Raw genomic sequence first — 15,448 nt, 5'->3', positions numbered from 1 at the left:
GTTTTTTTTTTCCTTTTTTTTTAAAGTAGAAAAACATCTCACGAGAAGAAGAATCAGGATTTTGGAAACCTGTTCTCATTTCCATCATATTCTCAGAAGACAGATGATGGTATGTTTACTAGGTTAACACTATAGAGACACACACATTCCCTCACTCAGACTTTGTAGGTTGTTTGGTCAGATTTGGTCAAATCAGAAAAATCCCTGTAAATCTGGGCAGAATAATGCTAGAAAAACAAAGCATATGCCAAAAGTTTTTGTAGTTGTTGGATTATCACAGATAAGAAGAAGTTGCAGTGTCCTTATATGCTCTCTAGAATTTCAGGTGTACTTTCTTCATAGCCTTAATTTTAACTGGAATCAAATACATTTTATATCTAATAGAATTAAATCGTGCAGTCAATGTATATGCTTACATCATGAACTGAACTTTTTTTTTCTTTTAGATGCAACAAAATTAGACAGTGAAGAAGAGGATTCTGCTCCAGTTTTCTCATCTTCTTTTACCCTGAAACAAACAGAAAAAACTCAAAGTAAAACAGTAGCTGCTAAAAAAGGTAAATAGCTGTATTTGTACTAAACCAACCTATTTACTGAAAGCTTAGTTCTCCTACATAATATGACTTCTGCAGATCCCCATAATAGGAGTTCGTTCCTTGGGACCCAGTGGTATGGAATAAAGGGTACAAACCCCTTCCAGCTCCTTAATTATCTTAGTCTGTCTGACTCTTCACTGGCCACTGTGATCACGTATCCTAATTATTTCCAGGTCTGGGATTAGTGTTAAAATTTAGATTGGTGTTTATGAACTGGTGGTTTGGTTTTTTTTGGCATTAGAGGCTCCATGACCTGAGTGAAACTCTAGGTCCATATCAGACAGCTCCAGGAGGCACTTTTAAACTGAAGTAGTCACTCCAAGGTGCTCATGCTTTGAAGTCTTCTCCAGTGGGCTGAGCAAACAACTAATCTAAAGGCTCAGAGCACTTCTTGAGTCTCTTATGACTGTTTCTTAAGAGAAATAAAAGATAACATGAGCACCAAGGAGGAATCATCAGGATTCTCTGAATCTGGTAGGGAATTGGAGATTAAGGTCAATGTCACTTAGCATAGTTGTCTTTCTTGGATACTAGGAATCTTGAGAATGAGGCCTTCCTTGAAGCTTTGGGGGTCCCCCATTTGTTTCAGTGGGGATTACAGAATTGGTCTCTTGCAAGGCCTTTGCATGTGCTGCAGAGAGAATTAGAATGGGTGAATTGTCCCCATATAAGTGTATGTTCATCAGCTGGATCTGGTCCTACAGTGACATTTGGATTTTTTTTAGAGCTGTTAGCCAATGCCAAGACTCATTAGGAGGTTCAGTTCTATCAATCATGGTTCTGAAGAGGAAGTGAGGCACAAGGCTACTGATCTTTCTGGGCAACCCTCTCATAGTGGTGCTTGTGTCGCTGCTTCCCATTTCCATTCCGATCTATGTCTCCATGGGCTATTTTTTCTCCTGGTCAAATTCCTTCCTTATGCGTTCCATCTTGTGTGGTATTGGCCTGTGGACCTTTAGTGCAGTGAGAGAGGATCTGTCTTTTAAGGGTAAGAGACTTAGGCCCCACTCTAACAAAGCTATTATAAATGCATACTTAAGTGTTTTGCTCGCTTAGCCTTAGTCAACGATGAGATACTTGTTTTCCTTACCACTCACATTAACTTAAAATGGTGAAAAATAAGGTTCTCCTGCACATGATCCTTTCCTTTAAGTCACTGCACAACTCTGCCCCTCCATACCTTTCTGCCCTTGTCTCTCATGTTGTTTCCCTTCCCTTCTCCTTCACCCAGCTCATCTACTCCTTCATGATACCAGCCTCTGTACCCTGCCTCCCCTGTTTCACCCCCAGTAGTCCCGTAGGCTTTCTTTCTTTCTTCGAGTGATTGCTCATATCCATTCCAGTTAGGTGTCCAGTTAGGTGTTGCACGAGCAACTCCTTCTGCAGGAGGTGCAATCGCTCCTCGCCAAAGGAGCCATAGAGGAGGTACCGGAGCACGAGCGGGGCAAGGGGTTTTACTCCCGCTACTTCCTAATCCCCAATGCAAAGGGAGATCTCAGACCCATCCTCGACCTGCGGGAATTCAACAGATACATGGTAAAGTTGAAGTTCTGTATGGTATCCCTGGGGACCATTATTCCATCCCTGGATCCTGGAGACTGGTATGCCGCCCCCGACATAGCCATCTTCCCACCTCACAGGAGATTCCTCCGGTTCGTGGCCAACCACTGACATTTTCAGTTCGCGGTCCTCGCATTCGGACTCTCTACAGCCTCAAGAGTATTCACCAAATGTATGGCTGTAGTCACCGCCCACCTCCGCCGCAGTCGGATACATGTGTTTCCGTATCTAGACAACTGGCTCATCCACGGAACCTCCGAGGTACGTGTTCTCAGTCACGTCCGCATGGTCAAGGACCTTTTCCTACATCTCGGTCTAATGAGCAGTGCGGAAAAATCGACTCTGATCCCCACTCAGAGGATAGAATTTATTGGCGCCAAAGCCTGTCTACCACTGCCACGATTCCAGATGTTGGCAGCCATCATCCGGAGACTGCGAGCGGCGCCGTTGACTTCGGTGCGCACTTGCCTCGCTCTCCTGGACCACATGGCGGCCTGTACGTTCGTAATGAACTACGCCAAACTGCACCTCCGGCCCCTCCAGTCGTGGCTCAACTCACAATGCCGACCAGCCAGGGATCATATGGACATGGTCATCACATTCCCCCGACTGTCCTAGACTCCTTACAGTGGTGGCTGGATTCCTCCATGGTGTGTGCAGGACTCCCGTTCCATCCGCCCCTGCCCTCGGCGTCCCTGACAACGGACGCATCATCCCTGGGTTGGGGGGCTCACCTCGGACACCTACGCACCCAGGGCCTGTGGTCATCTGAAGAGCTGACCCTCCACATCAACGTCCGGGAGCTGAGAGCAGTCTGCCTCGCTTGCCAGATGTTCCGAGAGCACTTGCAGGGCCGTTGTGTGTCAGTATTCACCGACAACACAACGGCCATGCACTATATAAACAAGCAGGGCGGCACGAGGTCTTCACCCCTGTGTCAAGAAAGCTTACGTCTTTGGGACTTCTGCATAGCCCACTCTATACACCTCATCGCGTCCTTTCTCCCAGGAGTTTGGAACACGCTGGCGGATCGACTCAGCAGATCCTTCCTTTCCCACGAATGGTCACTTCGCCCGGACGTTGCTCTTTCGCTCTTCCGGAGGTGGGGGTTTCCCCGGATAGACCTCTTTGCGTCCTGTGGGAACAGGAAATGCCACATGTTCTGCTCCTTTCAAGGCCTCTCACCGGGTTCAGTGGCGGACGCCTTCCTTATACCGTGGACAACGCACCTGCTCTACGCCTTCCCACCATTTCCGCTTGTCCACAGGGTCCTACTGAAAGTGCGCAGGGACAAAGCCCGCTTATCATGATAGCTCCAGCGTGGCCTCGGCAGCACTGGTACACTATGTTGCTAGACCTATCCATAGCCAACCCTGTCCCTCTGCCTCTTTACCTGGACCTGATCACTCAGGACCATGGCAAACTGCGTCACCTGGACCTTCAGTCCCTCCACCTCACGGCATGGCTCCTGAGTGGCTGACCCAGTCTGAGCTGCGTTGCTTGGCCCCGGTGCAACAGGTACTCCTGGGCAGCAGAAAGCCTTCCATTAGAGTGACATATTTGGCTAAGTGGAAGCGTTTCGTGTGCTGGTGTGTAGAGCGGAGCTTCCTTCCCACTGAGGTCTCCATTCCCAACATCTTGGATTACCTCGGGTCCCTCAAACAACAGGGCCTAGTGGTATCATCTCTGAGGGTCCATTTGGCGGCCATCTCTACCTTTCACCCAGGGGAGAATGGCCACTTGGTATTCTCACACCCGATGGTGTCTAGATTCCTTAAGGGCCTAGATTGCCTTTACCCCCAGGTATGCCGCCCTACCCCTACATGGGACTTTAACCTGGTGCTGGCCAAACTCATGTCCGCCCCTTTCGAACCCTTAGCAACTTGCTCTCTTCTCTGCCTCTCATGGAAAACCGCTTTCCTGATGGCCATCGCATCAGCGAGACGACACTCCGAGCTTCGGGCTCTCACGGTAGATCCCCCATATACTGTGTTCCACAGGGACAAGGTGCAGTTGCGACCGCATCCGGCCTTTCTCCCCAAAGTAGTATCAGCCTTCCATGTTAACCAGGAAATCTTCCTACCTGTTTTCTTTCCAAAGCCAGATTCGTCTCCCAGGGAGCAACAGCTACACTCCCTAGACGTCCATAGAGCGCTCCCTTTTTATATCAAGTGAACAAAGCCATTTCGCAGATCTCCCCAACTCTTCAGTGTGGCTGAGCGTGTCAAGGGCCTACCTGTCTCCTCGCAGAGGATTTCCTCCTGGGTGACGTCGTGCATCCGCACCTGTTAGACTTGGCTCATGTTCCATCGAGCCGCGTGACTGCGCACTCTACCAGGGCTCAGGCCTCATCGGCTCTGCGACATCTCACTCCGACCCCACCACCTAGGTAAGGCTTGGGAATCACCTAATTGGAATGGATATGAGCAATCACTCGAAGAAGAAAAGACGGTTACTCACCTTTGTAACTGTTGTTCTTCGAGATGTGTTGCTCATATCCATTCCAAACCCGCCCTCCTTCCCCACTGTCGGAGTAGCCGGCAAGAAGGAACTGAGAAGTGGTCGGGTCGGCAGGGGTATATATCCAGCGCCATAGCGGCGCCACTCCAGGGGGCGACCTGCTGACCCACCGGAGTTGCTAGGGTAAAAATCTTCCGACGAGCGTGCACCTAACTGGAATGGATATGAGCAACACATCTCGAAGAACAACAGTTACAAAGGTGAGTAACCGTCTTTTCCTGCTATCCCTCCTTTTTCATATCCTCCTTCAAACAGAAGAATGTTCTCTGCTGTGCTGTTCACTAGCCCTCACTAAATTACTCCATTATATCTTACTGCTGTCATCCCATCCTTCCCCTCAAGTCCCTGGCATGTCTGATACCAGCTATAAACTTTTCAGGGCAGTGAATGTCATTTTTTGGGACATGCTCCACAAACAGTTGGGCTTTGTGAAATATAGTAACTATTATTAATTTATTACGTAAGTCTAAAACAATGAAACTGAACGTTGAAAGAAAACTGTTTGCTCTAAGAGAACATTCTTCCATTTTGAGGTGAACATTCTCAGCTGCCATAAATATGAAAAAGAAATATGCACACTTGGAGTCTCTATACGTGGATGCAGACAATTTTAACATTTTTCAGAACTGAAGTGATGCATTGTCTTTAAAAACAAGTACCCGTTTTTAGACTTTAAAACAAAGCTGTGTGAGGGTTATTTCCGCACACAACACAAGTGTCTTTACTAAAACATTTCAGTTTTTGAGCTCCAATCTCATTGATGCAGCTAATTCCAAAGAGGACAAAAAATTGACCTTCAGCTAATGCAACAGAGAGAAAACTTCAGCCTGAATATAAGGGGCATAATTTTCCCAAGTACAGCAAATTCTTCTCACTTACTCATTTGCTACATCAGAGGTAGTTAATAGGCAGACCATGGGCCAAATCCAGACTGCCAGATGCTTTTGAACGGACTGTGATATCTTTTTATTTACTTATTATTATCAGTATCATTATTATTTTTATATTATTTTCTCTGGAGTCTGGACCTTGACAATACCTTGACCAAGAAATCTGGAGCTTGACAAAAAATAATTGATTACCCCTGTGCTACGTGATAATTATACTATAATCAGAGTGCCTAGTATCTTCTTAACTATAAGATATATTAACCTAATATGTGAATTCAGCAACTTTAGTATCTCTGATTTTGTGAACAGCAAAACCAGCTTCAGACATACCCCCTAAACCTAAAAGATCTCCCAAGCGGAAGAAGATGGAAATTATAAACTCTGATTCAGATTCAGAATTTGGCCTTCCAAAGAAGACTGCACCACCCAAAGGTAAGGATTTTTGTGCGTTGCATTGTTAGGATTAGTATATAATTACTATAGATACATATCTGTAGAATTTTACTACATTATATCTTACTAATATTATGCTATCACCACTAAAGCTCACACTTCCAAGTATGTTGTATTAAGTGAATTGTCTGACTTTCTCAGCTTCTCTGTACAACACAGGGTCAAATTGAATTTTGTGAATGAAAAAACAGCACTGTTCCTAAAACTAGAAACGAGTGTCATGAAAACTGTGTTCATTTCCTAATATGCACTAGTCAGCCATGAGATGTTTCTCATGGGTACAACATTACACATTCTGTTGGTACCTCCACAATAGACAATGTTGTAAAACGGTGCTAAGTGAACTGTACTTTATGGAAATTCATTTAATGGCACAAAATCTCTATTTCTTCATTATTTCTAATGTTTCTTATAGGAACCTTTATTCTTCAGATACCATTTTCACTGTTGGGTCTCATGTTTCCAGTAAAAGACAAGAACAAAGCTCACCTAGTGTAGAAGGTTTTGGCCCTATGAATCAGTTCAGTGGGAAACCAGCTTTCATCCCTCACACTATGGCCACAATAGAATTTTATAGTAGGAGATCTCAGCCATCAGGGGGTTGATCTAAGTAGACACAACACAGAAGACTGAAGAGAATAGCCACAGATACTACATGTAAAGAATGCCTCAGTAATGAGACATCAGACTAATTCTACTAAATAGATGATGATGACAGTTGGTCATGGATAGCCTGGAAGGAGAGTGGAGAAACTCATTTAACTACCACTGCCTCAGAGATCCAACAGCTGTAGATCTAGTAGAGCACTGCCCTATCTTGAACTGAGTGCATGAAATGCAAGAGTGAGATTCCTATGACAAGATGATAGTTTCACAGAAGCAAAATTAAAGGTATGAAACAGAAAGTGAGACACATTGAAGTGGCAGAATGGTAGCATTTTACTTACATTTTTTATAGGTAGAAGTAAAACTGTAGAATGTTTTAGCCTTTGGATGAAATTAAACTGTTTTAGAAATAGATCTGCTAATATTCAGAACACCAAGCAATGTCACTTCTTTAATATCAGTAAAATTATTTTATTTTTTCTCAACCAGGAAAGGGTAGAGGGTCCAAGAAAAGGAAAGCATCTGGTTCTGAAAATGAAGGTGAATACAACCCTGGGAAGAAAACACCCAAGTCAGCCCCAAGCAAGGTCAGTTCAGAGAGTCTGTTGTTGTATGAAAAGGACAAGGTTTGGCTTCATGATATCTGGCTATTATTTTCTGTATCACATGAAACATTTTTACAGTATTTTAAAATGTCTAAATCTGATCATTGCTCTGAACTGAGATTTTAGATAGGTCTAGAATCTAGATGTTATAGAAATGTTTGTTTCCAATGTGAATGCCAAAATTCCGTATTTTTATGGCATCATGGTTTTTTTTTCTTTCAGAAATTCAAGAAAGCCTCCTTTGACCAGGATTCAGATGTAGACATCTTTCAGTCAGACTTTGCTTCTGAACCAGCATCTAAGCCCCGGATGGGTCGGGCTAGAAAAGAAGTGAAATATTTTGCAGAGTCTGATGAAGATGATGATTTTACTATGTTTAATTAAGTGCCCAAAGAGCACACAAATATTTTCCAACAAATATCTTGTGTTGTCCTTTTGTCCCTTCTGTCGCAGACTTTTGTACATTTGACTTATTTTATGTGATGATGTAATTGATGGTTTTTATTGTGTGTAGGCATTTTAACATTTTGTTCTTACACCTACAGTTTTATGATCTTTTTTACTCATTGAAATGTTATGTATTTGTCTGACTGGCTCGTAGAAATGTTTTAGGCAGCGGTGCTAAAGCACACATTTTAATTGTCATGGTTGCAAACTGCAGACCTGCTTTTTGAAATGAAGTTTAAACATTAAAAATGGAAAACTGTCAGTCTTGTGTGAAGATTTGGACTACAGGTACTGCTTCTACACAGTTTTAAAATAAATATATTTTATTCTTTGCCAGGAGACTCCATGGAAAAAGGTAAACAGTATATGAACATAGAAAGCATTGTTAAACAATCTCAATGTACAAACAGAGCCAGTGAAAGTACATCACAGACTTGCTAGAATATATTTATATATATATATAAAAAAAAATCCGCTAGTGCTTTAAATGAAACCTAAGAAACTGACACTTTTTTAATCAGTTTACCACTGTTTTCACTCTGATTCATGGTGATTTAACAAGGTCAAGAAGCCAGATTCTCTCTCCCATGTATTTTGGAAGTCCTTGTGGTAGCCCACTGGTATCAGGCATGTTGGGAAAGCCCAACTCCTGGCCCTAGTTTCTTAAAGAAATAAACTAGACTCACCAGTTCAAAAGTAGTGAATAAGCCTGTTGGTTATCCCATGAAGTTTCCCTAATGGCTTGTGAACAAGTAAACAAAAACATGGTAACACTGAAAAGCGTTTCTGCCTTGGAGGCTATCACTGAAAAAAATGTAGTTTTTTTAAAAATGTGTAGATATGTCATCAGCCAAGTAATAAACCACTTTTTAAAATTTAAAGTGACATTAACAGTAGAACAAATAACATCTGAATAACTGATCTGGTAGTTACACTGATACAGAAGTCCCTTCTGCTAGTATTTTTTGAATACTTTTATGGGGAAGGAGATGGAATAAGAGATGCAAACTGAGGGCATCAAAAAGAGCAATGACACATTTTCATACTAACTAAATCAGAATGTCTTTTTAAATGTTCTTATCTGGACGTGTACAAGTAGTCCAGTTTTTATAAACTTGATGTCCTGATCCTTTTAGATATGCAAGACAAAAAAGGAAAGCACCAAACATCCAGTATAGAAAGTAGAGCCGTACATTTGTATGTACAAAGTCGTCAGAAATGTAAGCAGAATTTAAAGTTTGAGATTGGTCTTGTCACCATGCAGTCTTGGTTGTTCAGAAGAGAAAATAGAAGCTTAACTAGTTTCTTGTTGCTGATTGAAATGGCTGATTTAGAGTTTCAAACATTCTCTAGTTTTAAGAATTTAAACAGCAAAGAGTAATATACTGATACATATGAAAAGTCTTGGTCCTTTTTGAGTTTTAATATAATATATATATTAAGTCCAGAAACTAAGCAGCAGTAAAAATGTTTTTCTTGCTTTTTTCACCCCTGTACATAAGGTATTAGGAATGTCTAAAGTAGCTGTAAAATGTCTTATTGCAAAAGTGGTGATTGACTGACACTGCTGTTATCCACTGAGCTGGGTGAGATGCTAGGACTGTGCTCTGCTGTATTTCCACTGGAGCTTGGTGTCAGTGGTTCATGTCCCTCAGAGTTCTCCAACATTTCCTGAATAAGCGGTGGCATTGATCCAGGGATTTCCATTTTCAATGTAATGACACGTTCTGCACCTTTAAAAACAACAGAAAAAACCTTTTGGTTACCAGTAGTGTGGCTCTTTATATTAATATTGTTACTTTCAGAAATCCCAGTTCAAGACAGTGAAATCTTTCTGTTTGATATTTTAAACCCCTTGTCTGTAATCAATTTATTAAATATTTTGCTTACAAGATTTTGGGGTCAGTGGTTTGTTTATGTCCTTCAGAGTTGCACAAGGTTTTATAAGCAAAATATTTCATAAATTGTAGTAGTGCAAAAAAAGCAGTACTTAACTATACTAAAAATAGTCAAAATTATTTGTCACTAAAAAGCAATATTAGATCAATTCCTTTTGAACATTTTGTGAAGTTTCAGAATAAAAGATACCAGCAAATACAAGCTACAGGATGGGTAAAGGGACTGACCAGTAACTTTTTTTTTTTTTTTTTTTTTTTTTTTAGAGAAAGAAAACCATTTTCAACATCTCTTCAGAATCATCCAAACTGGTAAAACTTTAATTAAAGGACTAGGAGCATGTCCTGACCTATAATCAGTTTAGCTCCCCTGCATGTATTGCAGCAGCAAAGGATGTAAAATATTATGTTAGGGCAAAATTTGCCTTAAAGCACAGGTCTGATTTACAACAATATGAGATCAGAATAAGGCTCCTAATTTTAAAATTTCAGAAAATCCTATTTGTTTAGCAGCAGAGTGCACTCTGATATTTTTGCTGGAGTTGCTTTACATACACACATTCTCATGTCAAGTATTTCCACTAGTTTGTTCCTAGGGATGTTCTATAGCTGATTACAAAAATAAATAAGAAAACATCACTCCCTACTTACTCTAACGTTTTGTTTCTAATCCCTTCAACACTACACCAACCTCTGCAACAGGATGATAAACTGACACAGGCTTTTTGACATTTTAAATATAAGAGACTACAAAATACAGTGCTAGAAACTGAAAATATGAAAAACACAGATTAAACACTGACTTCTTTCCAACCTGAAGTCATAATATGCCATGAAATAGAAACTATTTTAACATATCATATCCCTCCTAACAAGAGGATTGTACTCTACTAAGCAATAAAATACCCTGAGAATGTAGTTTAAAGTACTTGGAAACTTGGTAGGTAATAGCACCAGTTTCCTCTGAACTAATTGTATTTTTATGTAGAAATGGCACTATAGGAAGCATTACAATAAAAAAGGGCTACTAAGCCCTCTATGCTTCAGCACATGAGCCAGCAATTACTAATAGGATAGGAAGAAACTTGCCTTCTGTTTTATAGGTTGTTCCATAATTATATACTAGCATTTCTTTATACCTTCCTCTAAAGTATCTTGTATTGGCCACTATCAGATAAAAGACAATTAACTAAAGAGGCCTCTGTTTTATCCAGTATGACATTTCCTATGTGGAAAGTTCTCCATACCTGCAGCTTAAAAGAACAATGGATTTAATTTCCCTCACTGCTTGTATAACCCCCAAATAAATCTTAGAACTACCCTGAATTCAAGCAACTTTGATAACAGTACACTGAGTTTAAATAGCTAGCATGGTGGAGATTTTGTAGGCACCTAAGGGAATTATGCTTCTTTGAAAAGCCCTTCCCTTTTCAGTTACCATAGTAATACATTTCTGTTGCTCATAGGTATATACAGAAGGTGGGATTCATAAGGGGAACTTAGACTGAGCATTGCAGTACCTAACTTTTAGGAGCCTTGCCATCAAGTCAAATTCACATCCCCAAGTTAGGCATCCAGGTGCCCTCTACAATGGAAGGGGAGAGTTAGGTGCTTAAGAATGGGTTTTATAAAAGCCAGCATATTCCAGCTCTCTATTGGATTGGAAGTTCTCTATTGGATTGGCATCGCAGCATCTGCCATGGGTTGTTTACAGCGAATATGGAAGCAACGTAATCTCAGCACGACAACCAAGTTCAGTATCTATTTGAGATGTATCCTCTCTGTACTATTGTGCGATTGCAAAACACGGACACTATGCCATTCAGACTGGGCAAAGCTCGAAGCTTTCTGCACAAAATGCCACAGTTGTACATTAAGCATCAAGTGGAATGACTTAATTTGTAATGCAGATGTTTATAGTTGCTCCAATCTACCAACTACTGGAGCCATTGTCCACAGACAGCGTATTACGCTTTTCAGACATATCACCTACAAACACTGTTCTCTGGATGGTTTGTAACATCCAGGATAAAATTCCACCAACCAAAGGATGGAGGCAGACCCGCTATTACATGGGTTCATCAAGTCTGGTCCAATGTTGGTCTCTCGGGCTTTCAAGCCCTTGTGGTCGTACAGGAAGAGACCAAATGGCCAACTATCGCTATGGCCAACTGTTCAGCTAAGAAGCAGCAGCACTCTAAGCAGGGAGCTGCATAAGCTAACTCATAGGAAAAAGTGTGTGTGGGGGGGTGGTGTCCTAAGACCTGCCCCTCAAAGGGAGTTAGGCACCTAACTCCAGGGAAGGGTTCTCAGCCGTGACTCCTGAGTGGTCCAGAGGGAGGCACCAGTCCTTTTTTAAAAAAAACTGAGCAGACAGCACTGGCTGAGTTGGATCGCTCTGTGTCTCCTGTTGAAAACGTTCCACTTTTTTGTAAATAATTAAATATTCACTGGGCCACAAAGAGAGAGGTTAGGACCCTCCTGGGTCATGGGAGACCCAAGTTCTGGCTACACAGGAACAGGCAGACCGGGAATTTGAACACCAGTATTGCTCTAATCACTGAGATAAATGTTGGTGGATATTTTATATAGGACTCAGTCCGATAGACGAACCAAATTAGCCTCAGAGTATGCCTAGCAGCGGGCAAGATGGGAGGAATACCCACTGTATATACTCGTTCCTTACCCGATTTTTTTTTAGTAACAAAGGGAAGCACCAGAGACGAGGGTCGGCTTATGAACGGGTTCCCCCCAACAGAGGGAGCAAGGAGAGGCAGCACAGCCAGCAGAGACAGAAGGGAAGAGGCAGGGCCAGAGTCTCTCCGCTTCCGGCCACGCTGCTCTCTCCTCAGCCTCCAAAGAGCTGCAGCTCAGCCCCACCCCCCAGAGCAGGCTGTGGCCGCACTGCCCAGGCCCCGGAGCATGCTGCGGCTGTGCCGCCCAGCCCAGCCCACTGGAACATGCTGCAGCCATGCCGCTCGGCCTGGCCCGCCGGAGCAGCTCCAGCCAGGCCAGAGATGCCCTCCCCAGATAAGGTAGGAAGGGATGGGATGGGGAGAGTGTGGGGGTCCCAGGCTAGGGGTGGGATCATATGGGGGAAGTAGTCACAGGTTACTCCCCTGACCCTCAGCTTCTCCCCCACAAAAAAAAATTTCCCACCAGTTGCTGTCCTGGCCTGTCAGGGTAAGCAGCTGACACTCTGGGATACTTTGTTTACTGAGGTTTACCTCCATGCCTGCAGACACTCGAGGTAAACAAACCACCAGCAGCTTATCCTGATGGACCAGGAGCCAAAGTTTGCTGACCTCTGAATTATAGGGTCGGCTTATGAACAGGTTATAAACATTTTCCATTTTTACTTATCTATCTTGGGGGAGGGGGTCGCCTTATAAATGAACCGGCTTATGATCGAGTCTATATGGTACTTTGTGAACCCTACTGAGGCTTAACCAGCAAGCTGCTCAGTCATGTTAGGACTGAGGCAGCTGTGTGCATGCCTAGTGGCAGAAATTTAGGCCCTAAAGGGACTTTACCAGTGGAAAGTGAGGCACCTACAGGCTTAGGGCGGAACCAAGCAGGTGATTTTAAAATTTGAATTTTGGATATAGACGCCGGGATGCAATTTCCACAGATAAGAATTGCTATGGTAGAAAACAGCAAAGTGGAAATAAGACAAAATTTCCCTGAAGCACATACAGTAGACTAGGTGACCTTTTTTATAGCCTTATATTGCTACGAGTTGACTTTGTAAATTTAGCCGGATGAGAGAGAATTAACTTTCTGAACTTCACCCTCATGAACAAATTATGAGCTTATGTATGATATGTAGGTCTTTGAGGACCACTTTTGCTTTCTACTCCAGTTCTGGACCTTCCCTCTAGAATGATCTTTTAATTTACATCAAGCCAGAAGGCTAACTTCTCACTTCAGCATATAAATCTCACTTCACCATATGAACTGAATTCTAACCTCTTAACCTAGATTCATGTTGTCTTAAAGCTACGACAACTTAGATTTTAATTGAAAGCAACTATACAAAGATGCTGACTTCTTGTCTGGGATCTGACTGGGAAAAGTTTTGAGGCATGTTGTCAAATACAAATGCAGTCAGTTTTTAAAAAAATAATCAATATAACAGATTCCATTAGTTTACATACAGAAATCTTGTGACAAATCTAGCAACTGAAGGAAACCTAACATTGCTTTTGATATCTGCAGGGGAGGAGAGAGGCCGGAAACTTTAAAGAAAGTAGAATACTGACCATTAAAAACAGGAGAGAAGGTGATGCAATGGGTCAGTGCACTAATTGGTCAACTGGAGATTTATGGCCTGCCTCTGCTCTCATACTGGTTTAAGTCAGGTGTAACTCCACTGAAGCCAATGTACTTACACATATGTAAAGCTGAGGAGATGGGTATCAGGTCCCCAGAATCAGAGCCTGACATTGGATGCACATATTTATCAGAGTTGGCAGAGTGGATGCCAAAGCAGTGCAGTCTCTGTGCTTAGGACTAGAGCTATCTCAGTGCAGGGTGGCTCAGGGTGTGTAGGAAGAGTAGTGTTGGGGAGATGCAAATTGTTCATACTCCTTTTCAGAGCTAGCTGCTAGATACCATTCCCCCTTGGAGCTGAGGTGCACCAAATGGCATGGGAGCCAGCCCTTACTTGTGTACACGTAGAGATCCTGCCTACCGGAAGAATTCAACTACCAATAATTACTAGTAAATAGAGGATTTATTGTGTGTCCATGATATGTACTTATTCAGTCTGGCAGACCCACTAAAATGTACGGTTTCTCAGACACTTTCAATAAAAGTTCAGGTATGTGAAAAACAGGGTAGTTTGAATTAGATGGGCTAAGTTTCTAAAGTTCAGGAGTGTTTGGGTCCAGGTAGCTGGTCCATCAGACCTGTGCTTAGGGGAGTTTTGCATCTGTTAGATTTTTGGTGCTGTCTGAAAAACAGATTTTCTATTTGAAAGCAACTTGTGATGTACTAATTCAATTAGGCTGCATCCAACTAGAAACAAAGGTGACTGTGTTCAGCTCTGAACTTCTGCCCCAAAGCTGCTGCACAATATTCCACTGGACCAAATACTAGCACCAGGAGGGAGGTTCATAAAACATTTGTCTCTGCTACCCAGGTGGTTCCTGCTAGCTTCTGGAGCAAGTGCTGGAGGTGATCTTTTTCTTTAAGCATTGTAGATAGGACCAGTACATTAGATTGCGGTCCAGTTTGACTCCTAAATAAGTGACAGCTGGATGGAAAGGGAGGAGACAATCCTCAACACAGACTGTAAGGGACTGATTGGTTTGTTGATTGTTTGGATGGAAGGTTGTGGCCACCATCTTAGACTCACCTAATGTAAGTCTCCACTGATGAAGGTAAATGACCAGAGCATTCGTGTCCTGGCTAAGTGACCCTTCGATACCATGTAGATTGTTTCCCACATGAGTGAGACTGATGTCATTCACATATACATACTTATCATGACCAACCAACAACCAAGGCTAAGTGTATATGTTGAAAAGGAGAGGCACTCGAATGAATCCTTGTGGGAGTCTGTTACAGAGACGCCTAAGCTGGCTAGCTTTGTCTCCAGATTGAAAGATGAACCTCCAATTTGTTATTTCCATGATAAGCTGCACCATGGGTAACAGGAAATAGCCAGCAACAACTTGGCGGTCAGTCTTCATTCAAGCACATGCCAGCTGACAGATCCACCAGAACGGTGCCAACTTCCTTGCATTCTTGCAGGCATCTTTGATAGGTGTTAGGCGAATTACTTGATCTTCCTATCTGTACCGTTAGTGCCTTAGCCACACATTAACATTTAATTTGTGTGTGTGTGTTGGCTTATAGAGATCCCTCAAAAC

General features: G+C 42.5%; 2 protein-coding genes and 1 long non-coding RNA gene across 6 annotated transcripts in view; 1 reads left to right on the top strand and 2 right to left on the bottom strand.

The window, feature by feature from the left end:
* TOP2B (DNA topoisomerase II beta) overlaps positions 1-7,939 on the top strand; it is a 120,963-nt gene extending 113,024 nt beyond the window's left edge. For 2 of the 3 annotated variants that reach the window (XM_032768024.2, XM_032768026.2), the window contains 5 exons: positions 27-109; positions 447-557; positions 5,876-5,998; positions 7,115-7,212; positions 7,453-7,939. In XM_032768024.2, the coding sequence (XP_032623915.1) occupies positions 27-109; positions 447-557; positions 5,876-5,998; positions 7,115-7,212; positions 7,453-7,614 (577 nt within the window). In that variant the 3' untranslated portion in view covers positions 7,615-7,939. The remainder of the gene's footprint in view (positions 1-26; positions 110-446; positions 558-5,875; positions 5,999-7,114; positions 7,213-7,452) is intronic. The other variant, XM_032768025.2, reaches the window with a different exon arrangement.
* LOC142046325 (uncharacterized) lies at positions 817-5,869 on the bottom strand. Its single transcript, XR_012655226.1, has 2 exons — positions 4,886-5,869; positions 817-1,898 (listed from the first exon to the last, which is right to left on the bottom strand). It is a non-coding gene; the product is annotated as an uncharacterized LOC142046325 (long non-coding RNA).
* A 1,045-nt stretch (positions 7,940-8,984) lies between the features above and the next one.
* The window catches only part of RARB (retinoic acid receptor beta), a 313,595-nt gene continuing 307,131 nt past the window's right edge, over positions 8,985-15,448 (bottom strand). For both annotated transcript variants that reach the window (XM_032768027.2, XM_032768028.2), the window contains exon 8: positions 8,985-9,410. In XM_032768027.2, coding sequence (XP_032623918.1) covers positions 9,214-9,410 — 197 coding nt within the window. In that variant the 3' untranslated portion in view covers positions 8,985-9,213. The remainder of the gene's footprint in view (positions 9,411-15,448) is intronic.

The sequence above is a fragment of the Chelonoidis abingdonii genome, chromosome 2 (genome assembly GCF_003597395.2).
Source record: "Chelonoidis abingdonii isolate Lonesome George chromosome 2, CheloAbing_2.0, whole genome shotgun sequence".
NCBI classification, from domain to species: Eukaryota; Metazoa; Chordata; order Testudines; family Testudinidae; genus Chelonoidis; species Chelonoidis abingdonii.
Note: the sequence above shows the minus strand (reverse complement) of the source record. Positions and strands in the feature narration are given on the sequence as shown.